The 22,577-nt window shown below is 48.8% G+C and overlaps 1 protein-coding gene across 1 annotated transcript; it reads left to right on the top strand.

Moving 5' to 3' along the window:
• The first annotated feature begins 444 nt into the window (after positions 1–444).
• LOC123992262 (peroxisomal sarcosine oxidase-like) lies at positions 445–21,323 on the top strand. Its single transcript, XM_046293436.1, has 7 exons — positions 445–505; positions 796–932; positions 6,739–6,923; positions 9,518–9,573; positions 12,837–12,931; positions 13,097–13,175; positions 21,124–21,323. Exons 1-7 carry the CDS (start codon positions 445–447, stop codon positions 21,321–21,323), a joined length of 813 nt encoding a protein of 270 aa, XP_046149392.1.
• The last annotated feature ends 1,254 nt before the right edge of the window (positions 21,324–22,577 follow it).

Genomic DNA, 22,577 nt, shown 5'->3' with positions numbered 1-22,577 from the left:
AATCATTGATATTTTTGTCTAAATTGTAAAGGTCGCAAAAAGACAACCTGCAAATTTTCTTTGGAAAGTTCTAAATGGAAAATGTGAACAGAGTTTACGTAATAGAATAGCTCCCAACATCATCCTTCTCCATTCAAACAGTTCCTGATGTTGAGACATCAGTAGAATGTCCTGACATTGCAGTTTTAAATGCTGCTAGCTGCAGGCAGAGCAGCAAGAGGAGCAGACTTTACAAAGTAGTGGTAATATGCTGTTCATCATATTACAGCAGGGGGAGAGGCAGGACTGCTGTGCTTCGCTGGTGTCTCAGCGGCAGGGAATAAACTTTCACTGCCGGGCAGATGGTGATTTCAGTGTCCCAGCTAGGCTCTCCAGTCGTAAACAACAATCTGTCTCGTTTGTTTCTCTTTAGCATTCCTAGCTACTCTCTGGCTGGGAACAATCATGACGATCAGCGATGCCACGATGAGCAGGTACACATGGTCAGGATACACAGGCCTCAACAGTAAATAATAGCAGAGACACAGGTAATCTAGCATTTGAACATTGACCATATGGTAATATGATTATAGTGTAAATAGGGTTAAATGCAGATGGTTAATATAGTCTGTATAAATATACTGTAATGTCAGCAAGTCTCATCAGAAAACATAAAATATTTTTATCAGTCTAGCAGCAATCCACTGTGGGTGTGACAGTCCTAAAGAGGAAGGATGTGCTCTCTGCCAGGTTAATGAAGTGTGATATGGCAGCCCAGATCTGTTGGGAGGCTCACATTTCCTCTGTGCATGACAGGGCAGAACAGTGGGGCATGTGACAAGCTGACCCTCTGCAGGCCCGATGTGCCACAGGACCCATCTGCTCAGCCTGCTGTCCTGCCCGCTGTTCACACCACAGACCATAACCGTGTTACACACAGCGACACTGCTATGGTCAACCCTCCACCCTCCTCCAACCACCCGTTACACACAGAGACACTGCTATGGTCAACCCTCCACCCTCCTCCACCCACATCCCCAACCACCCGTTACACACAGAGACACTGCTATGGTCAGCCCTCCACCCTCCTCCACCCACATCCCCAACCGCCCGTTACACACAGAGACACTGCTATGGTCAACCCTCAACCCTCCACCCTCCTCCACCCACATTCCCAACCACCCATTACACACAGAGACACTGCTATGGTCAGCCCTCCACCCTCCTCCACCTACATCCCAACCACCCGTTACACACAGAGACACTGCTATGGTCAACCCTCCACCCTCTCCACCCACATCCCATCCACCCGTTACACACAGAGACACTGCTATGGTCAGCCCTCCACCCTCCTCCACCCACATCCCAACCACCCGTTACACACAGAGACACTGCTATGGTCAGCCATCCACCCTCCTCCACCCACATCCCAACCACCTGTTACACACAGAGACACTGCTATGGTCAACCCTCCACCCTTCTCCACCCACATCCCCAACCACCCGTTACACACAGAGACACTGCTATGGTCAGCCCTCCACCCTCCTCCACCCACATCCCAACCACCCGTTACACACAGAGACACTGCTATTGTCAGCCCTCCACCCTCCTCCACCCACATCCCAACCACCCGTTACACACAGAGACACTACTATGGTCAGCCCACCACCCTCCTCCACCCACATCCCCAACCACCCGTTACACACAGAGACACTACTATGGTCAGCCCACCACCCTCCTCCACCCACATCCCAACCACCCGTTACACACAGAGACACTACTATGGTCAGCCCACCACCCTCCTCCACCCACATCCCAACCACCCGTTACACACAGAGACACTACTATGGTCAGCCCACCACCCTCCTCCACCCACATCCCAACCACCCGTTACACACAGAGACACTACTATGGTCAGCCCACCACCCTCCTCCACCCACATCCCAACCACCCGTTACACACAGAGACACTGCTATGGTCAGCCCTCCACCCTCCTCCACCCACATCCCCAACCACCCGTTACACACAGAGACACTGCTATGGTCAACCCTCAACCCTCCACCCTCCTCCACCCACATCCCCAACCACCCGTTACACACAGAGACACTGCTATGGTCAACCCTCCACCCTTCTCCACCCACATCCCCAACCACCCATTACACACAGAGCCACTGCTATGGCCTGCCTGCCTGCCTGCCTGTCTGCCTGTCTGCCTGTCTGCCTGTCTGTCTGTCTGTCTGTCTGTCTGTCTGTCTGTCTGTCTGTCTGTCTGTCTGTCTGTCTGTCTGTCTGTCTGTCTGTCTGTCTGTCTGTCTGTCTGTCTGTCTGTCTGTCTGTCTGTCTGGGGTTGATGGGGATGAGCTATCTGTGTGCTGATCGATTGCAAATGAGAGCCATTCAGAGGGAAAAGCGCCATCTGTCCGCGGAGTGTGAAAAAGAGAGAGGAAGGGAGGGAGGGGGGAGGGAAAATCAATGAGCTGTTGGAGTCTCCTCTCAATACATGTCACAACCAGACCAATTCTAAGCTGCCGAATGGAAGGTTGTGTGCATTTACATATATGATTCTCAGATAGCAGGCGGCACGTAGCCTAGCGGTTGGGTCAGTAACCGAAAGGTCGCTGGTTTGAATACCCGAGCAGACAAAGTGACAAATCTGTCAATGTGCCCTTGAGCAAGGCACTTAACCGTAAGTTGCTTCAGGGGTGCCATACCACTATGGCCGACCCTGTAAAACAACACATTTCACTGCACCTACCTGGTGTATGTGGCAATAAAACACATTTTTTGTTGTTATTTTAGGAAGCCAAATTGTTCAGGAGGTGACTCTATGTAAAGTTGTGAATTCTGGAAATTAAGTAAGCTAATGAAAAAAGACATACGCACAATTTGTATAGCCCTGGTCAGCTTCACGGTTGTGTTTGGTGTTTCTTGTTTTGTTGGTGACATTCTTAATAAAGGATCATGTACGCTCACCACACTGCACCTTGGTCCGGTCATTTCCCTGACCACGTTCGTGACACATATGTTCCTCGGCAGTTGGAAGTTATACATTTTGGAAATTGTATGAAATGATGATCTTTCATTGTATTTGAAATATTACTTTATATTTAGACCAAACCTATAGTCTGCAAAAAAAAATCATGAGTCTTTAGAATTTCCCTCGCCGCATGGTTCTCCATGTTCACAAGCGCGCCACAATTGTTTAGAGCACTGACAGCTCACGTGACAATTATGTAGGCCTACAGCTGAGTAGGCCTAGCTATAGTTTCAGCATGTTTCAACCTCCCATGTGAACATGCAGGTCCGGCTATAAGCATAGGCGACAAAAGCGACTCCTTCATTTTTTATATCTATTTTTGCGTGTGTGTGGGGGGACAAAGCCGGTTTTCAAAATACTGTTGAAATATTAGAAGACACAGGTTTTTCTCTTGTTATGTCAATAACTGACAGTTACACATGTCACCTTTGTATGTAGACAAAGTAAACAAAGTGGCATAGTTAAAGTGGCTAGTGATACATGTATTACATAAGGATGCAGTCGATGATGTAGAGTACAGTATACGTATGCATATGAGATGAATAGTGTAGGGTAAGTAACATCATATAAGGTAGCATTGTTTAAAGTGGCTAGTGATATATTTACATAATTTCCCATCAATTCCCATTATTAGAGTGGCTGGAGTTGGGTCAGTGTCAATGACAGTGTGTTGGCAGCAGCCACTCACTGTTAGTGGTGGCTGTTTAACAGTCTGATGGCCTTGAGATAGAAGCTGTTTTTCAGTCTCTCGGTCCCAGCTTTGATGCACCTGTACTGACCTCGCCTTCTGGATGATAACGGGGTGAACAGGCAATGGCTCGGGTAGTTGATGTCCTTGATGATCTTTATGGCCTTCCTGTAACATCGGGTGGTGTAGGTGTCCTGGAGGGCAGGTAGTTTGCCCCCGGTGATGCGTTGTGCAGACCTCACTACCTTCTGGAGAGCCTTACGGTTGAGGGCGGAGCAGTTACCGTACCAGGCGGTGATACAGCCCGCCAGGATGCTCTCGATTGTGCATCTGTAGAAGTTTGTGAGTGCTTTTGGTGACAAGCCAAATTTCTTCAGCCTCCTGAGGTTGAAGAGGCGCTGCTGCGCCTTCTTCACGACGCTGTCAGTGTGAGTGGACCAATTCAGTTTGTCTGTGATGTGTATGCCGAGGAACTTAAAACTTGCTACCCTCTCCACTACTGTTCCATCGATGTGGATAGGGGGGTGTTCCCTCTGCTGTTTCCTGAAGTCCACAATCATCTCCTTAGTTTTGTTGACGTTGAGTGTGAGGTTATTTTCCTGACACCACACTCCGAGGGCCCTCACCTCCTCCCTGTAGGCCGTCTCGTCATTGTTGGTAATCAAGCCTACCACTGTTGTGTGGTCCGCAAACTTGATGATTGAGTTGGAGGCGTGCGTGGCCACGCAGTCGTGGGTGAACAGGGAGTACAGGAGAGGGCTCAGAATGCACCCTTGTGGGGCCCCCGTGTTGAGGATCAGCGGGGAGGAGATGTTGTTGCCTACCCTCACCACCTGGGGGCGGCCCGTCAGGAAGTCCAGTACCCAGTTGCACAGGGCGGGGTCGAGACCCAGGGTCTCGAGCTTGATGACGAGCTTGGAGGGTACTATGGTGTTGAATGCCGAGCTGTAGTCGATGAACAGCATTCTCACATAGGTATTCCTCTTGTCCAGGTGGGTTAGGGCAGTGTGCAGTGTGGTTGAGATTGCATCGTCTGTGGATCTATTTGGGCGGTAAGCAAATTGGAGTGGGTCTAGGGTGTCAGGTAGGGTGGAGGTGATATGGTCCTTGACTAGTCTCTCAAAGCACTTCATGATGACGGAAGTGAGTGCTACGGGGCGGTAGTCATTTAGCTCAGTTACCTTAGCTTTCTTGGGAGCAGGAACAATGGTGGCCCTCTTGAAGCATGTGGGAACAGCAGACTGGTATAGGGATTGATTGAATATGTCCGTAAACACACCGGCCAGCTGGTCTGCGCATGCTCTGAGGGCGCGGCTGGGGATGCCGTCTGGGCCTGCAGCCTTGCGAGGGTTAACACGTTTAAATGTCTTACTCACCTCGGCTGCAGTGAAGGAGAGACCGCATGTTTTCGTTGCAGGCCGTGTCAGTGGCACTGTATTGTCCTCAAAGCGGGCAAAAAAGTTATTTAGTCTGCCTGGGAGTAAGACATCCTGGTCTGTGACTGGGCTGGGTTTCTTCTTGTAGTCCGTGATTGACTGTAGACCCTGACACATGCCTCTTGTGTCTGAGCCGTTGAATTGAGATTCTACTTTGTCTCTGTACTGATGCTTAGCTTGTTTAATAGCCTTGCGGAGGGAATAGCTGCACTGTTTGTATTCGGTCATGTTGCCAGACACCTTGCCCTGATTAAAAGCAGTGGTTCACGCTTTCAGTTTCACGCGAATGCTGCCATCAATCCACGGTTTCTGGTTAGGGAATGTTTTTATCGTTGCTATGGGAACGACATCTTCAACGCACGTTCTAATGAACTCGCACACCGAATCAGCGTATTCGTCAATATTTTTATCTGACGCAATACGAAACATGTCCCAGTCCACGTGATGGAAGCAGTCTTGGAGTGTGGAGTCCGCTTGGTCGGACCAGCGTTGGACAGACCTCAGCGTGGGAGCCTCTTGTTTTAGTTTCTGCCTGTAGGCAGGGATCAACAAAATGGAGTCGTGGTCAGCTTTTCCGAAAGGGGGGCGGGGCAGGACCTTATATGCGTCGCGGAAGTTAGAGTAACAATGATCCAAGGTTTTACTACCCCTGGTTGCGCAATCGATATGCTGATAAAATTTAGGGAGTCTTGTTTTCAGATTAGCTTTGTTAAAATCCCCAGCTACAATGAATGCAGCCTCCGGATAAACGGTTTCCAGTTTGCAAAGAGTTAAATAAAGTTCGTTCAGAGCCATCGATGTGTCTGCTTGGGGGGGATATATACGGCTGTGATTATAATCGAAGAGAATTCTCTTGGAAGATTTGAGTTCCTGTATGTTTCTTTCATCACACCATGTCTCGTTAGTCATGAGGCATACGCCCCCGCCACTCTTCTTACCAGAAAGATGTTTGTTTCTGTCGGCGCGATGCGTGGAGAAACCCGTTGGCTGCACCGCATCGGATAGCGTCTTCCCAGTAAGCCATGTTTCCGTGAAGCAGAGAACGTTGCAGTCTCTGATGTCCCTCTGGAATGCTACCCTTGCTCGGATTTCATCAACCTTGTTGTCAAGAGACTGGACATTGGCAAGAAGAATGCTGGGGAGTGGTGCGCGATGTGCCCTTGTCCGGAGTCTGACCAGAAGACCGCTACGTTTCCCTCTTTTTCAGAGTCGTTTTTTTGGGTCGCTGCATGCGATCCATTCCGTTGTCCTCAGGATCCGCGTCGCGGAAAACATATTCTTGGTCGTACTGATGGTGAGTTGACGCTGATCTTATATTCAGTAGTTCTTCTCGACTGTATGTAATGAAACCTAAGATGACCTGGGGTACTAATGTAAGAAATAACACGTAAAAAAAAAAAAAAACTGCATAGTTTCCTAGGAACGCGAAGCGAGGCGGCCATCTCTGTCGGCGCATAATGTGTAGAATTGCCGCAAACTTGCTTTAAAACAGCAACATTTCCTCCATGCCTTTAGGGTCCCCAAAAGGCTAGGGGAAAATGTCCTGTGAACATGAAAATGGCAACTCCAACTCTGTTTCTGAATGACTTGTTCCTCAGTTTGTCCTGCCGCACTCTCATGGCAGCTCTCATGGCAGCTCTCAAGGCAGCTCTCAAGGCAGCTCTCATGGCCAGACACGCATCATCCACAAGGTCTATGACGAGGACTACTACACCCACATGATGGAGGAGTGCTATCAGCTCTGGTCTCAGCTGGAGAAAGAGGACAACGTCAAGCTGTACAGGTGAGTGGCATAAGCAAAGTATATGGTCTGTCTCAGTAAGGGGGAATCAGCGTTAATAGAACATTGTAAAAACGTTATACCAGAACACTAAGATTTGTCGCATTCAATGTGTTTCGCCAGTGTTCAAGCAGCAACTCAATCTATGTGAGCTATAGATGGATGACTTTCTCATTACCTCGCACGTCACTGAGTCACCCCAGACAGCTCCCTGCCTGCCTTTGAATGTGAAACAGGGATTTTTCAGCTCAATAAACCCCAATTCTCATTCCCAGAGCGAGGAGGGTTTGTTCTTGTAAATACTACAGCAGGATCAAAGTTAGAGCCAGACAGTCAGAGCCTTCAACCTCTGCCTCCCCACCTAAAGCTTCCCTGAACCATTGTCTTAGTTTGAAACCCCTTTTGGTTGTCAGTATCAGTCAGCTGCATAACACATTGATCATTATACTGTTAGATGACTGATGAATCAATCACCAGTCTCCTACCCCACCCATGTTATGTTCGCAAGGCAAGCACACAGTAGCTATGAAGCTCTATGAAGCTCTATGAAGCTCTATGAAGCTCTATGAAGCTCTTTCCCTTGTAGCAGCCGTCCACGGCAGATGACGGATCGATCCCCACACTAAGGCCACCTGTGCCCTTGGGCTGGCAAAAACTGCAGCACAATGACAAATGTTGATGCTATGGCTGCGTGAATCTTTCCGAGCAATGCTTTACGCCTCTGTTGTTTCTCAGCCCTGGGGTTAGACTTGGAGATGGGTTGGACGATAACCAAAAGCCCTTTGGCTACAGGCTATTCTGTGTAGCGCTATGGCCAAGCACATACATTTCAACCAGAAAACCAGCGTCACTCAGTCATCACACAGCGTGACATGGGTGGCATGGAAGCATGCATCATGTTTAAGACCTTTCATGCACTCACGCTCGCACGTACACAAACACACATCAAAGCACACACACACAATGGAGAGCGAGACACACTCGTAAAATGTTCTGATGAATGGGTAAGGCCGTTAGCAGGTGTTGCCCCATGCGTCATGCCCGTTGACAAACGTTGGAGCCTTTAGAAAGCACTGTACTCATAGGGCAGGCCATCCATCAACCATACTGCTTCATTAGGGCACCCTATGTTTCAACTTTCACTCTGAGACCCTATCATTTTAGAACATGTATTATTCTCAGTGTACTCTGTTGACAAACGGTTGTTTCTTCATTAGATTAGATTGTAAAAGGCCATCTGGGACCTTATTTACAGTATACTTACAAATCAAATTAAAACCAAATCAAACTTTATTTGTCAAATGCCGAATAAGACAAGTGTAGATCTTACCGTGAAACGCTTACTTACAAGCCCTTAACCAACAGTGCAGTTCAAGAAGAGTTCAAATATTTACCAATAATGAGGCTATATACAGGGGGTACCGGTACTGAGTCAATGTGCGGGGGTACAGGTTAGTTGAGGTCATTTGTACATATAGGTGGGGTGAAGTGACTATGCATAGATAATAAACAGTGAGTAGCAGCAGTGTCAAAACAAATGGAGAGGTGGGGGGGTCAATGTAAATACTCCAGTGGCCATGAATGGAATACATGAAAGGAATACTTGAATGGCAGTGGAGGCTGCTGAGGGGAGAACAGTTCATAATTATGACCAAATGGAATGGCATCAAACATATAGAAACCATGTGTTTGATTTTATTGGTCACCATCCACCCATTCTGCTCCAGCTGTTACCACGAGCCTGTCCTCCCCAATTAAGGTGCCACCAACCTCCTGTAATGTGTGGCAAGCTGTTGACTGATTGACAAGGATTTCTGTATGTTGCAGATGTTAAGGTTCAAACCCAGTCATCACATTTCTAAGTGGTTTGAACCTGAATCTTCTATGTCTGACATCACGTTGGTTGCACCTTAACTGGGGGGGGACGGGCTCACAGTAATGATTGGTTATTCATCATGTGAGCATGGATCTCTGAACCCCAATGATTTTAACTTATGGCTAGATTCAATCCATATCGCGTAAGATCCACGTTATAGTGCATTATAGTGCGCTATTTTTTTATATATATATTTTTTCAACCTTTATTTTACTAGGCAAGTCAGTTAAGAACAAATTCTTATTTTCAATGACGGCCTAGTGGGTTAACTGCCTGTTCAGGGGCAGAACGGCAGATTTGTACCTTGTCAGCTCAGGGATTTGAACTTGCAACCTTTCGGTTACTAGTCCAACGCTCTAACCACTAGGCTACCCTGCCGGCCCTATTGTGTGGATATTCCATGATACAGATTGAATCCAGGCCTTAGTTTATCTTTATTTCCACAAATGAAATGAAGATTGCACACTGAAACCGGTACAGGTAAGATGCTGTATGCTGACTGCACACTGAAACCAGTGCAGGTAAGGTGCTGTATGCTGCCCACACACTGAAACCGGTACAGGTAAGGTGCTGTATGCTGCCCGCACACTGAAACCGGTACAGGTAAGATGCTGTATGCTGACTGCACACTGAAACCAGTGCAGGTAAGGTGCTGTATGCTGCCTGCACACTGAAACCGGTACAGGTAAGATGTTGTATGCTGACCGCACACTGAAACCAGTGCAGGTAAGATGCTGTATGCTGACCGCACACTGAAACCAATACAGGTAAGATGCTGTATGCTGACCGCACACTGAAACCGGTACAGGTAAGATGCTGTATGCTGACCGCACACTGAAACCAGTACAGGTAAGATGCTGTATGCTGACCACACACTGAAACCAGTACAGGTAAGATGCTGTATGCTGACCGCACACTGAAACCAGTACAGGTAAGATGCTGTATGCTGACCGCACACTGAAACCGGTACAGGTAAGATGCTGTACGTTGACCGCACACTGAAACCGGTACAGGTAAGATGCTGTACGTTGACCGCACACTGAAACCAGTACAGGTAAGATGCTGTACGCTGACCGCACACTCAAAACGGTAAAGGTAAGATGCTGTACGCTGACCGCACACTATAAACGGTACAGGTAAGATTCTGTACGCTGACCGCACACTCTAAACGGTACAGGTAAGATGCTGTACGCTGACCGCACACTCTAAACTATACAGGTAAGATGCTGTACGCTGACCGCACACTCAAAACTATACAGGTAAGATGCTGTACGCTGACCGCACACTCTAAACGGTACAGGTAAGATGCTGTACGCTGACCGCACACTCTAAACGGTACAGGTAAGATGCTGTACGCTGACCGCACACTCTAAACAGTACAGGTAAGATGCTGTACGCTGACAGCACACTGAAAACGGTACAGGTAAGATGCTGTATGCTGACCGCACACTCAAAACTATACAGGTAAAAATCACAAACAGTTTGGTATGTATTTCTTACAAATCTGTAAAAGGCATTATGGATTATATTTGCAACCTAGAAGAGGTCATTATTATTAGATGCTGTTAATTGATTGGCCTTGCACCTTTAACCCACATTGACTCAGTGCTACTTCTAGGGTGTGATAAGAGCTCCATAAAGTACAGCTCTCCCTGTCCTTTAGTGCTGTTCTGTTAATCCTTTACATTACCCCAATGAGTGTCAGACTCTGTAATGATCATTCATTAGTGTTTATCAGCAGCTAGGTAATTAGCCATTATGTACTGACCACTAATTAGGAAATACTTGATGGCTTGTACACACAATTTGGGAATATTGTATATGGCGTCAGGGAGACAAATAAACAAAGAACATATGAACTGAACAATGACATATAGCTCTCATATACCATATTTAATTCATATGCCTCGGTACACATACTACAATGAGAAATGGAGTATTTTTCAACAATTATAACAACCTACACAGGAATTGTTTAAAGCATTGAATTCAGTGTATTCAGACATTGGCAAGGAGAAACACTGGAGAGAAACAGCCTAAAAACACCATCTGAAACGCTTTGTTATTTTACTGCTGCCTCGGAACAATTATCCTGTCTTGTATTGATTGAACAGATTTGTCCTCTCTTTTGTGCCGATCAAGCATAAAGTATACATTACAGCTTGTCATTAGTCGTGATAATAGATGTTTCTACAGCCGCCAAGATTACCACCATGCATTCTCATTCTGTCTGAATGTCTAGTTTCATAACATCCTATCAGTCTGTCTCACAATCTGCCAGCATCAATCATTTTCTCCTTGATGTTTTGTGAAGGGGCGGTCTGTGTCTTTGAGAGTTTGCACATGTGCATAACCTTGAGTGTTTTTCCAATATACGTGTGTTAACTGTGTGATTATGAACAAACTACTCTCACAAGCCAAAGTTTCTTATATCTCAGTCATGTTAATGCCTCTAACTGGACTTCCAGCATCAACAGCAGTTCTGGGAAAGACTGGTGTAGATGTCCAGCTTGGCTCTGTCAGACCCAGCTGTTACCATGCGGAGACAGACACACAGACTACCCTTCTCTGACTGTATCATTCTGGGCCTCCTTGACCTTGTACCTTTGTACACAGAGACAACTCCACCATTCTGCACAATAACTCACCTGTCACAATGCCTTGGATGCTTATATACTGTAAACTTCACTTGCACTTTCATGTATTTATATGTTACCTGATTGATTACATTTACATTTACATTTACATTTAAGTCATTTAGCAGACGCTCTTATCCAGAGCGACTTACAAATTGGTGCATTCACCTTATGACATCCAGTGGAACAGTCACTTTACAATAGTGCATCTAAATCTTAAAGGGGGGGGGTGAGAGGGATTACTTATCCTATCCTAGGTATTCCTTAAAGAGGTGGGGTTTCAGGTGTCTCCGGAAGGTGGTGATTGACTCCGCTGTCCTGGCGTCGTGAGGGAGTTTGTTCCACCATTGGGGGCCAGCGCAGCGAACAGTTTTGACTGGGCTGAGCGGGAGCTGTACTTCCTCAGTGGTAGGGAGGCGAGCAGGCCAGAGGTGGATGAACGCAGTGCCCTTATTTGGGTGTAGGGCCTGATCAGAGCCTGGAGGTACTGAGGTGCCGTTCCCCTCACAGCTCCGTAGGCAAGCACCATGGTCTTGTAGCGGATGCGAGCTTCAACTGGAAGCCAGTGGAGAGAACGGAGGAGCGGGGTGACGTGAGAGAACTTGGGAAGGTTGAACACCAGACGGGCTGCGGCGTTCTGGATGAGTTGAAGGGGTTTAATGGCACAGGCAGGGAGCCCAGCCAACAGCGAGTTGCAGTAATCCAGACGGGAGATGACAAGTGCCTGGATTAGGACCTGCGCCGCTTCCTGTGTGAGGCAGGGTCGTACTCTGCGGATGTTGTAGAGCATGAACCTACAGGAACGGGCCACCGCCTTGATGTTGGTTGAGAACGACAGGGTGTTGTCCAGGATCACGCCAAGGTTCTTGGCGCTCTGGGAGGAGGACACAATGGAGTTGTCAACCGTGATGGCGAGATCATGGAACGGGCAATCCTTCCCCGGGAGGAAGAGCAGCTCCGTCTTGCCGAGGTTCAGCTTGAGGTGGTGATCCGTCATCCACACTGATATGTCTGCCAGACATGCAGAGATGCGATTCGCCACCTGGTCGTCAGAAGGGGGAAAGGAGAAGATTAATTGTGTGTCGTCTACATAGCAATGATAGGAGAGACCATGTGAGGTTATGACAGAGCCAAGTGACTTGGTGTATAGCGAGAATAGGAGAGGGCCAAGAACAGAGCCCTGGGGGACACCAGTGGTGAGAGCGCGTGGTGAGGAGACAGATTCTCGCCATGCCACCTGGTAGGAGCGGCCTGTCAGGTAGGACGCAATCCAAGCGTCCATCCAATACTATTCCAATTGAGTTACAAAGGTTCCTCTGTGTCAGTTTGGTCTCATTCGTTTTGAACACACCTTGCGTACCTCACACTACAGTAACCGTTCCCTTTCTCCATCACCAGGGACAGTTCCAAAACTGGGGGGCGTGATTAAGGATGGACAGAAGGTGATTGACATCACACCGGGCTCTGTGGTAACGGTGACGACAGTCAGCGGGGTATACATAATAATAATAAAATAATAATATGCCATTTAGCAGACGCTTTTATCCAAAGCGACTTACAGTCATGTGTGCATACATACTACGTATGGGTGGTCCCGGGAATCGAACCCACTACCCTGGCGTTACAAACGCCATGCTCTACCAACTGAGCTACAGAAGGACCACATAGCTATGAGCTTGGTGATCACAGCTGGACCCTGGGCCAACATCCTGCTGTCCCACACAGGCCTTCAGCTACCACTGCAGGAAGGCTACTAACTGTAGAACCAGTCAACTCACTACCTCTAACATGAGCTCACACTCTAAGGCACTCCAGTGGAATGCAGTCCACTACTGTCACACCAGGCATGCTATGATACACTACATATCTTCGATATGGTCAAACCGCACTGTCACACATGTTATGCACTAAAACACAAATAGACAGTATGACACTTGCAATCAAGCTTTACGTGCATGTATTTGACAACACAGGATTTAAGAAAGGATTTAAAGCAGAAAGGATTTAAAGCTCTATTCCAGAGTTCAGCATGCAACCATAAAACCCATACCCCATCAAATCATTAATGTCAGTAGATAATGGCAACATTTTGTCCAACCTCAGGTCGAAAACAAGTCCAATCTCCCTAAATATAGCCTCCCTCTCCCAGGTTATAAGCAGGGGGGATGACTCGCCATAGCTCTGGTTGTTTCACAGCAAACCAAGAGGGAGAGTCTGCAGCCCAGTGATGGAACACTCTGTCTACTATGATGGATAAACAAAACAACCATTCCCATCTTTTACACAGGGTGCTACGGAGGGATCGAGGCAAGCAATCTCAGAATATGTCACCCACCCAAAAGAAAAGCTGATGAAATACTGGGCGTTATTTAAGTCGAGAATTGGAGTTTGTATTGAAATTGCATTATTTAGGATAGCGAGACGGGCCCGTGGAAGCAATGCCTGAGTGAGCACATAGAGAAAGTATGAGGTATGAGTTTGCCTCAAATACTGCTCTCTCTCTCTCTCTCTCTCTCTCTCTCTCTCTCTCTCTCTCTCTCTCTCTCTCTCTCTACTGAATTTTGATGGTCCCCAGAATGAGATGGCTGCCTGTAACTTCATTAAACTGAAAGCTAGCATACATTGTATCCTTATTACCAAGCGCTGGGAAGATGTGATTTGTATGAGTGTGTACGCATTGGATTAGATACAATGATGGTAATGGGTAACTAGAGGGAGGTGAGGTGGTAGGAGTGGGTGGACGGGGGAGGGAAACATCTTCCCAAGAGTGCAAGGATCGTCTGTCTGTCTGTCTGTCTGTCTGTCTGTCTGTCTGTCTGTCTGTCTGTCTGTCTGTCTGTCTGTCTGTCTGTCTGTCTGTCTGTCTGTCTGTCTGTCTGTCTGTCTGTCTGTCTGTCTGTCTGCCTGCCTGCCTGCCTGCCTGCCTGCCTGCCTGCTGCCTGCCTGTCTGTCTGTCTGTCTGTCTGCCTGCCTGCCTGCCTGTCTGTCTGTCTGTCTGTCTGTCTGTCTGTCTGTCAGCCCGCCCGCCCGCCCGCCCATCCGCCCGTCCGCCCGCCCGTCCGCCCGCCCGTCCGCCCGTCCGCCCGCCCGCCCGCCCGTCCGCCCGCCCGTCCGCCCGCCCGCCCGCCTGCCTGTCTGCCTGCCTGCCTGTCTTGTCTGCCTGCCTGTTGCTCCTGTCGTGACGTTGTATTGGTTAATATGACGACTGTTGTGACGACTGTTGCTCATGATTACAAATGTCTAATTACGTGATTAACTTATTATTAACTCATTAACCTGGGGCACCATGGGAAAACTATTTTTTATTGAGTTTCTATTTGCCAAATTAACTCAAAGAATATCAGAATATCGATTTTACAACAGCAGCTAATTAACCAGTTGCCTCTATCAGTCTCATAATCTGAACGTCGTATAGCCCGAGAATCTGCACGGACCCGGGTCCCACTAATTCATTCGTACCACACCAATCTTAATTTAATATTTATTTACTAAAAAGCTAAAATTATGATAAAAGATATACATAGACAAAACACATTATAGGCTAGAACTTAGTATAATGGGCCAACATGTCACGAATATTACCGAAGGTGACTCCCCTTCTTGTTCGGGTGGCGCTCGGCGGTCGTCGTCGCCGGTCTACTAGCTATCGCCGATCCGTTGTTCTGTGTTCGTTTAGTTTTGTCTAATTGGTAGCACCTGTTTCTAGTTTGGTTGTTAGGATAGGGTATATATAGTCTGTTTAGCCCGCTTCTGTTTCGTGCGGGCTTGTTCGTCTGTTTTGTTGATTGAGTGTATTTTGTTGTATTTTGGGTTACACGCTGTCCGGGTATATTTCTGTTCATTTGTGTTTTCACTTTGTACATGTTGTGTTTCGGGACATTAAAGCGTGTTGTTTTTCCCACATCTTTGCTCTCTGTGCCTGACTCCACACCTCTTCACTCATAATTGTGACAGAAGCCCGCACCACGATATGGAGTCAGCAGGAGCAGCGACCACTCCTCTTCCCACTATGGAGGAGAGAGTCCAACATCACACATCCATCCTCCATCGCCTAGGATCAGCGATGGAACGGATGATGGAGAGGATGGATCGTTGGGAGAGGAATGGTTTCCCTACTACTCCACCGACCCTCCCACCAGCAACTCTACCATCTGCCCCATCTGGATCCGATTTCAGCGCTCTGCTCATGACGCCTCCGAGGAAATACGATGGAACAGCGACAGGGTGCCAGGGATTCCTGCTGCAATTAGACCTCTACCTGTCCACCGTTCGACCGGCCCCCTCAGAGGAGGAGAGAGTAGGGGTCCTCATCACCTGCCTGTCTGGTAGAGCCCTGGAGTGGGCTAATGCGGTCTGGAACGGGCCGACTCGGCAAGAGACAACTACTCAGAGTTCATCCGCCGTTTCAGGGCCGTGTTCGATCACCCTCCAGAGGGTCGTGCGGCAGGTGAGAGATTGTTCCATCTGAGACAGGGGAAGAGGAGCGCGCAGGACTTCGCTGGAGTTCCGGACCTTGGCTGCGGGAGCAGGGTGGAACGACAGGGCCCTGATAGACCATTACAGGTGTAGCCTGAGAGAGGACGTCCGTAGGGAGCTGGCCTGTCGGGATACTACACTTGGCCTGGATGGACTGATAGACCTGTCGATCCGGTTGGACCATCTGCTAGCTGCTCGTGGACGTTCTGAAAGGGTCTTGTCAGTTCTACCTCCTGATCCTCCTGCCCCTATTCCGATGGAGTTAGGAGGTACCGCATCAAGGGAGATCGGAGGAGGAAGCTCCTCCTGTACCAGTTGTGGCCGGAGAGGGCACACGTCTGGTCGGTGCTGGAGGAATTCATCTGGGAATCATGAGGGCAGGCAGAATACTCATCGGTCACCCCAGGTGAGTAAGCACCACACTCTCCCAGAGTTTCCTGTTGGTCACATGTTTCTATTAATTTGTTTCCTAAATTATTCTCCTTCTCTCCAGCATAAGGCACTGGTAGATTCAGGCGCAAGCTGAAACTTTATAGATCGCGGACTCGCTCAGAGGTTGAGGATTCCGTTAGTTAAAGTAAACCCCCTTTTCCCGTGCACTCTTTAGATAGTCGACCATTAGGGTCAGGGCTGGTGAAGAAAGCCACAATTTCATTGGAGATTTATTACGCAGGGGAATCACAAGGAGCGAATGAGTTTGTTCCTTATCGATTCACCTGCGTTTCCAGTTGTTCTGGGGATTCCCTGGTTGGCTATTCATAATCCTACGATTTCGTGGAAACAGGGAACTCTACAGGGGTGGTCTGATGAGTGTTCAGGCAGGTGTGTAGGGGTTTCCATCGGTGCTACAACGGTGGAGAGTCCAGACCAGGTTTCCACCGTGCGCATTCCAGCTGAGTATGATGATTTGGCTATCGTTTTCAGTAAAAAGAAAGCGACCCAATTACCACCCCATAGGCAGGGGGATTGCGTGATAAATCTCCAGGTTGACGCTGCACTTCCCAGGAGTCATGTGTATCCTTTGTCTCAGGAGGAGAAGGTGGCTATGGAAAATTATATCACCGAGGCTCTGGGACAGGGGTACATTCGGCCCTCCATGTCACCTGTCTCTTCGAGTTTCTTTTTTGTGAAGAAAAAAGATGGTGGTTTGCGTCCGTGTATTGATTATAGAGGTCTAAATTCCATCACAGTGGGTTTTAGTTACCCACTACCTCACATTGCTACGGTAGTGGAATCATTTCACGGAGTGCAGTTCTTCACTAAACTGGATCTCAGGAGTGCTTATAATTTGGTGCGTATTCGGAAGGGAGATGAGTGGAAAACTGCATTTAGCACTACGTCGGGCCATTATGAGTATCGCGTCATGCCATACGGTTTAAAGAATGCTCCAGCTATATTTCAATCCTTCGTGGATGAAATACTCAGAGACCTGCACGGACAGGGTGTAGTGGTTTATATTGACGATATTTTGATCTACTCCGCTACACGCACTGCGCATGTATCTCTTGTGCGTAAAGTTCTTAGACGACTGCTGGAGCATGACCTGTATGTGAAGGCGGAGAAATGTGAGTTTTTCAAACAATCAGTTTCCTTCCTGGGTTATCGTATTTCTAGCTCTGGTTTGGTAATGGAGGGTGATCACGTTAAGGCCGTGCGTAATTGGCCGACTCCGACCACGGTAAAGGAGGTGCAGCGGTTCTTGGGATTTGCGAATTACTACCGGAGGTTTATCCGGGGTTTTGGTCAGATAGCTGCCCCTATTACCTCACTGCTGAAGGGGGGACCGGTGCGTTTACAGTGGTCAGCAGAGGCGAACGGAGCTTTTCAGAAGTTGAAGGCGATGTTTACTAAGGCGCCGGTGTTGGCACATCCGGAACCTTCTTTGGCGTTTATAGTAGAGGTGGACGCATCCGAGGCTGGGGTTGGAGCTGTGCTCTCACAGCGTTCGGGTGTGCCACAAGCTCCGCCCCTGTGCCTTTTTTTTCTAAGAAACTCGGGCCAGCGGAGCGGAATTATGATGTGGGGGATAGGGAGTTGTTGGCTATGGTTAAGGCCCTGAAGGTGTGGAGACACTGGCTTGAGGGGGCTAAGCACCCTTTCCTTATCTGGACTGACCATCGTAACCTGGAGTATATCCGATCAGCTAGGAGAATGAATCCTCGTCAGGCAAGGTGGGCCATGTTTTTCACCAGATTTCATTTCACTGTCTCATATAGACCAGGTTCCCTCAACACTAAGGCTGACGCGCTGTCAAGACTCTATGACACTGAGGACAGGTCCATCGATCCTACTCCCATCATTCCGGCAGCTAAGCTGGTGGCACCGGTAGTATGGGATGTGGACGCGGACATCGAGTGGGCACTAAGGGGGGAACCTACGCCTCCACAGTGTCCGGAGGTTCGTAGGTACGTGCCGCTGGCTGTTCGTGATCAATTGATTCGATGGGCTCATTGTCTACCCTCGTCGGGTCACCCAGGTGTTTATAGGACCGTGAGAGGTCTTGAGAGGAAGTACTGGTGGCCCACTTTGAGGAGGGATGTGCGATTCCTGTTTCCTCCTGTTCGGTGTGCGCCCAGAGTAAGGCTCCTAGACACCTGCCAAGAGGTAAATTACAACCTCTTCCCGTTCCACAACGGCCGTGGACCCATCTTTCGGTGGATTTTCTTACTGACCTTCCCCCCTCTCAGGGTAACACTACTATCCTGGTCGTTGTGGATCGGTTCTCTAAGTCCTGCCGTCTTATCCCATTGCCCGGTCTCCCTACGGCCCTACAGACTACGGAAGCTCTTTTCACCCATGTCTTCCGGCACTACGGCGTGCCCGAGGATATAGTTTCTGATCGGGGCCCCCAATTTATCTCCCGTGTTTGGAGAGCATTTATGGAACGTCTGGGGGTCTCGGTCAGCCTTACCTCAGGGTATCACCCGGAGAGTAATGGTCAGGTGGAGAGAGTTAACCAGGAGGTGGGTAGGTTTCTGCGGTCGTATTGCCAGGACCGGCCAGGCGAGTGGGCGAGATATATTCCCTGGGCAGAAATAGCCCAGAATTCACTAAGCCACTCTTCTACCAACATGTCACCATTTGAGTGCGTGTTGGGGTACCAGCCGGTCTTGGCACCGTGGTATCAGAGCCAGACTGAGGCTCCTGCGGTGGAGGAGTGGGTACAGCGCTCTAAGGAGACCTGGAGGGCAGTCCAGGAGTCATTACGCCAAGCTAGTATAAGGCAGAAGAAGAGCGCTGACCGTCACCGCAGTGAGGCCCCCGTGTTTGCACCTGGGGACAGGGTCTGGCTCTCGACCCGTAACCTGCCTCTCCACTTGCCCTGCCGGAAGCTGGGTCTGCAGTGTATAGGGCCATTTAAAGTCCTGAGGAGAATAAATGAGGTTTGTTATCGATTATCACTTCCTTCGTATTATCGTATTAACCCCTCATTTCATGTGTCTCTTCTCAGGCCGGTGGTAGCTGGTCCCATGCAGGAGAATGAGGTACCGGAGGTTCCTCCACCCCCTCTGGACATCGAGGGGTCCCCGGCGTACAAGATACGAGCTATTCTGGACTCGAGACGCCGGGTGAGAGGCTTGCAGTACCTCGTCGACTGGGAGGGGTACGGTCCGGAGGAGAGGTGCTGGGTTCCGGCGAGGGATATTCTAGACCCATCCATGTTGAGTGAATTTCATCGCCTCCGCCCGGATCGCCCAGCGCCTCGGCCTCCGGGTCGTCCCCGAGGCCGACGTCGGCGCGCTGCGGGAGCTGCGCGTCAGGAGGGGGGTACTGTCACGAATATTACCAAAGGTGACTCCCCTTCTTGTTCGGGTGGCGCTCGGCGGTCGTCGTCGCCGGTCTACTAGCTATCGCCGATCCGTTGTTCTGTGTTCGTTTAGTTTTGTCTAATTGGTAGCACCTGTTTCTAGTTTGGTTGTTAGGATAGGGTATATATAGTCTGTTTAGCCCGCTTCTGTTTCGTGCGGGCTTGTTCGTCTGTTTTGTTGGTTGAGTGTATTTTGTTGTATTTTGGGTTACACGCTGTCCGGGTATATTTCTGTTCATTTGTGTTTTCACTTTGTACATGTTGTGTTTCGGGACATTAAAGCGTGTTGTTTTTCCCACATCTTTGCTCTCTGCGCCTGACTCCACACCTCTTCACTCATAATTGTGACACAACACACTATGGCGTGTGTTACCCACAATGGGAATTTCAAAAGAGAGAGAAAAAGAAGTACACAAGAGAAATATACATTTGGGTGAATTTGTCAGCTATTATATTCTAATGATCTCCGGGGATTCTCTGCGCGGACCGTTCCATTGTTCGATGACGCACTTCTCCTGCGCACCTCGTTGCTCGTCCTCCCGGTGTCAATGTCCCTTTTGGCCTAGGAATCTGTTCCCTCCCCCTTTGCTCTGGAAGGGGTCTTCTGAGGACATACAGCTCTGTAGCTCAGAGCTCACAGCATAGGAATGAAACCCTTTAGATACCACAATTCGATGGGAGATGGAGGCTAGGTGGTTCGACTTGAATTCACCCCCTTAGACACAGCTACTCATCCGTAGCTTGGGTAGAAAAGGATTTCTTTGTCCTCAAACTTGCGTTGCGTTCTGGGTTGGTTGACTTTTTCAGACCCTGCTGCAGCTGGGGTCACGTAGTCCTATTGTAAATTCTATACTAACAGGTTTTATACCCTTGGGTCAGAAGTGGGAGTAGCCGCCTTTAGGGCAATTCTCTGGGCGTACCAAGTTAATGAGACAAGGGCTAGATTTTTCTCAAATCCCATTTTAGATAACTAATTTAACATTTCAACTTCCCCAAAACATTCCCTTTGATTTGGACATTTTCCACACAACGTACAATGTATAAACATCACACATATACTAGGAAAACTCTTCATGTTACAATGTTTTCGTAATAAAGTCATCTATTAACCTTTAATAACAAAACAAAAATGACATACATTCTCATATTCCATCTATCGTCATGACCACCATTGTGGCTGACGGAAACCATTGTTCCAAAGTCCCTTTATTTCATGTTTAATGATCTGAGGCTGGTTCTCCATAGTAACAGGATAAAAGGAATTTGTCTGTGGCCTGAGATTTACCAGGGCCGTGAGGGGCCATAATCTCTCCTCCTCCTCTTTTGGGGTTGAGAGATAATCTGTAGGGTTGTGGTCTCCTGTAACCTGACCTGATCAAGACAGCCATGACACTCCCCTGGTTAACTAGGTGATAAAGATTAGCGTGTGCTACTGGAGGGAGAAAATCCCTGGCTCCTACAACGTCCAGCACCGCTTCCCCTGCTTCATCCAGCTGGAGTCAGAGGAGGCCAAGAATTACATCTACTGCCTCCTGTTCAATGAGTACCCAGGCCTGATGAAGGTTTGGACTTGTCGATACCATAATGTTCCACGCAGGATTCAGTGATGCATTTGCTTTAGGTCTCAAGCAAGGTTACTAAACACACATGCGTAGTTCACCAAACCACCACCATTACACCGTTTCCTAGTTTTATTGTGTCTGTCATGCTGGTGATAGAGGACCCAAAAGCGACTTAACAGAAACAGAGTTTATTCAAGTCCAAACAGGGAATAACAGAAATCCTCTAGTCTGTAGAGGGGAATAACAAGAGAAGCGGCCACAGACTGCAGGTCGCTTCGGGTAGGCGCAGGCCGTAGTCGACAGAGACACCTGCTCACACGCAGCATCTGATGAAGGCAAAAAACACGACAGGACAGGGCGAAACACAATCACAGCACGGTGAATACTAAACAAGGAACCGACGGGACAGGAACGGAACACAAAGGAATAAATAGGGACTCTAATCAGGGGAAAGGATCGGGAACAGGTGTGGGAAGACTAAATGATGATTAGGGGAATAGGAACAGCTGGGAGCAGGAACGGAACGATAGAGAGAAGAGAGAGCGAGAGAGTGAGAGGGGAGGGGGAGAGAGAGGGATAGAAAGAGGGAAAGAACCCAATAAGACCAGCAGAGGGAAACGAACAGAATGGGGAGCACAGGGACAAGACATGATAATAAATGACAAACATGACAGTACCCCCACTCACCGAGCGCCTCCTGGCGCACTCGAGGAGGAATCCTGGCGGCAACGGAGGAAATCATCGATGAGTGAACGGTCCAGCACGTCCCGAGACGGAACCCAACTCCTCTCCTCAGGACCGTAACCCTCCCAATCCACTAAGTATTGGTGACCCCGTCCCCGAGAACGCATGTCCATGATCTTATGTACCTTGTAAATAGGTGCGCTCTCGACAAGGACGGGAGGGGGAGGGAAGACGAACGGGGTGCGAAGAAAGGGCTTAACACAGGAGACATGGAAGACAGGATGGACGCGACGAAGATGTCGCGGAAGAAGCAGTCGCACAGCGACAGGATTGACGACCTGGGAGACACGGAACGGACCAATGAACCGCGGAGTCAACTTACGAGAAGCTGTCGTAAGAGGAAGGTTGCGAGTGGAAAGCCACACTCTCTGGCCGCAACAATACCTTGGACTCTTAATCCTGCGTTTATTGGCGGCTCTCACAGTCCTCCCCGCAGACAAAGGCAGACCGGTAGTGAAGCCTAAGGCGATGTGAGACCATGGTCGAGAAGGAATGGGGAGCGGTCTGAGACGACCGGCAGGAGGAGAGTTACCCGACTTAGTCTGCGCGCAGTCC

The sequence above is a fragment of the Oncorhynchus gorbuscha genome, linkage group LG13, assembly GCF_021184085.1.
Source record: "Oncorhynchus gorbuscha isolate QuinsamMale2020 ecotype Even-year linkage group LG13, OgorEven_v1.0, whole genome shotgun sequence".
Lineage (NCBI taxonomy): Eukaryota > Metazoa > Chordata > Actinopteri > Salmoniformes > Salmonidae > Oncorhynchus > Oncorhynchus gorbuscha.
This window is presented reverse-complemented; position numbering and strand designations above follow the sequence as displayed.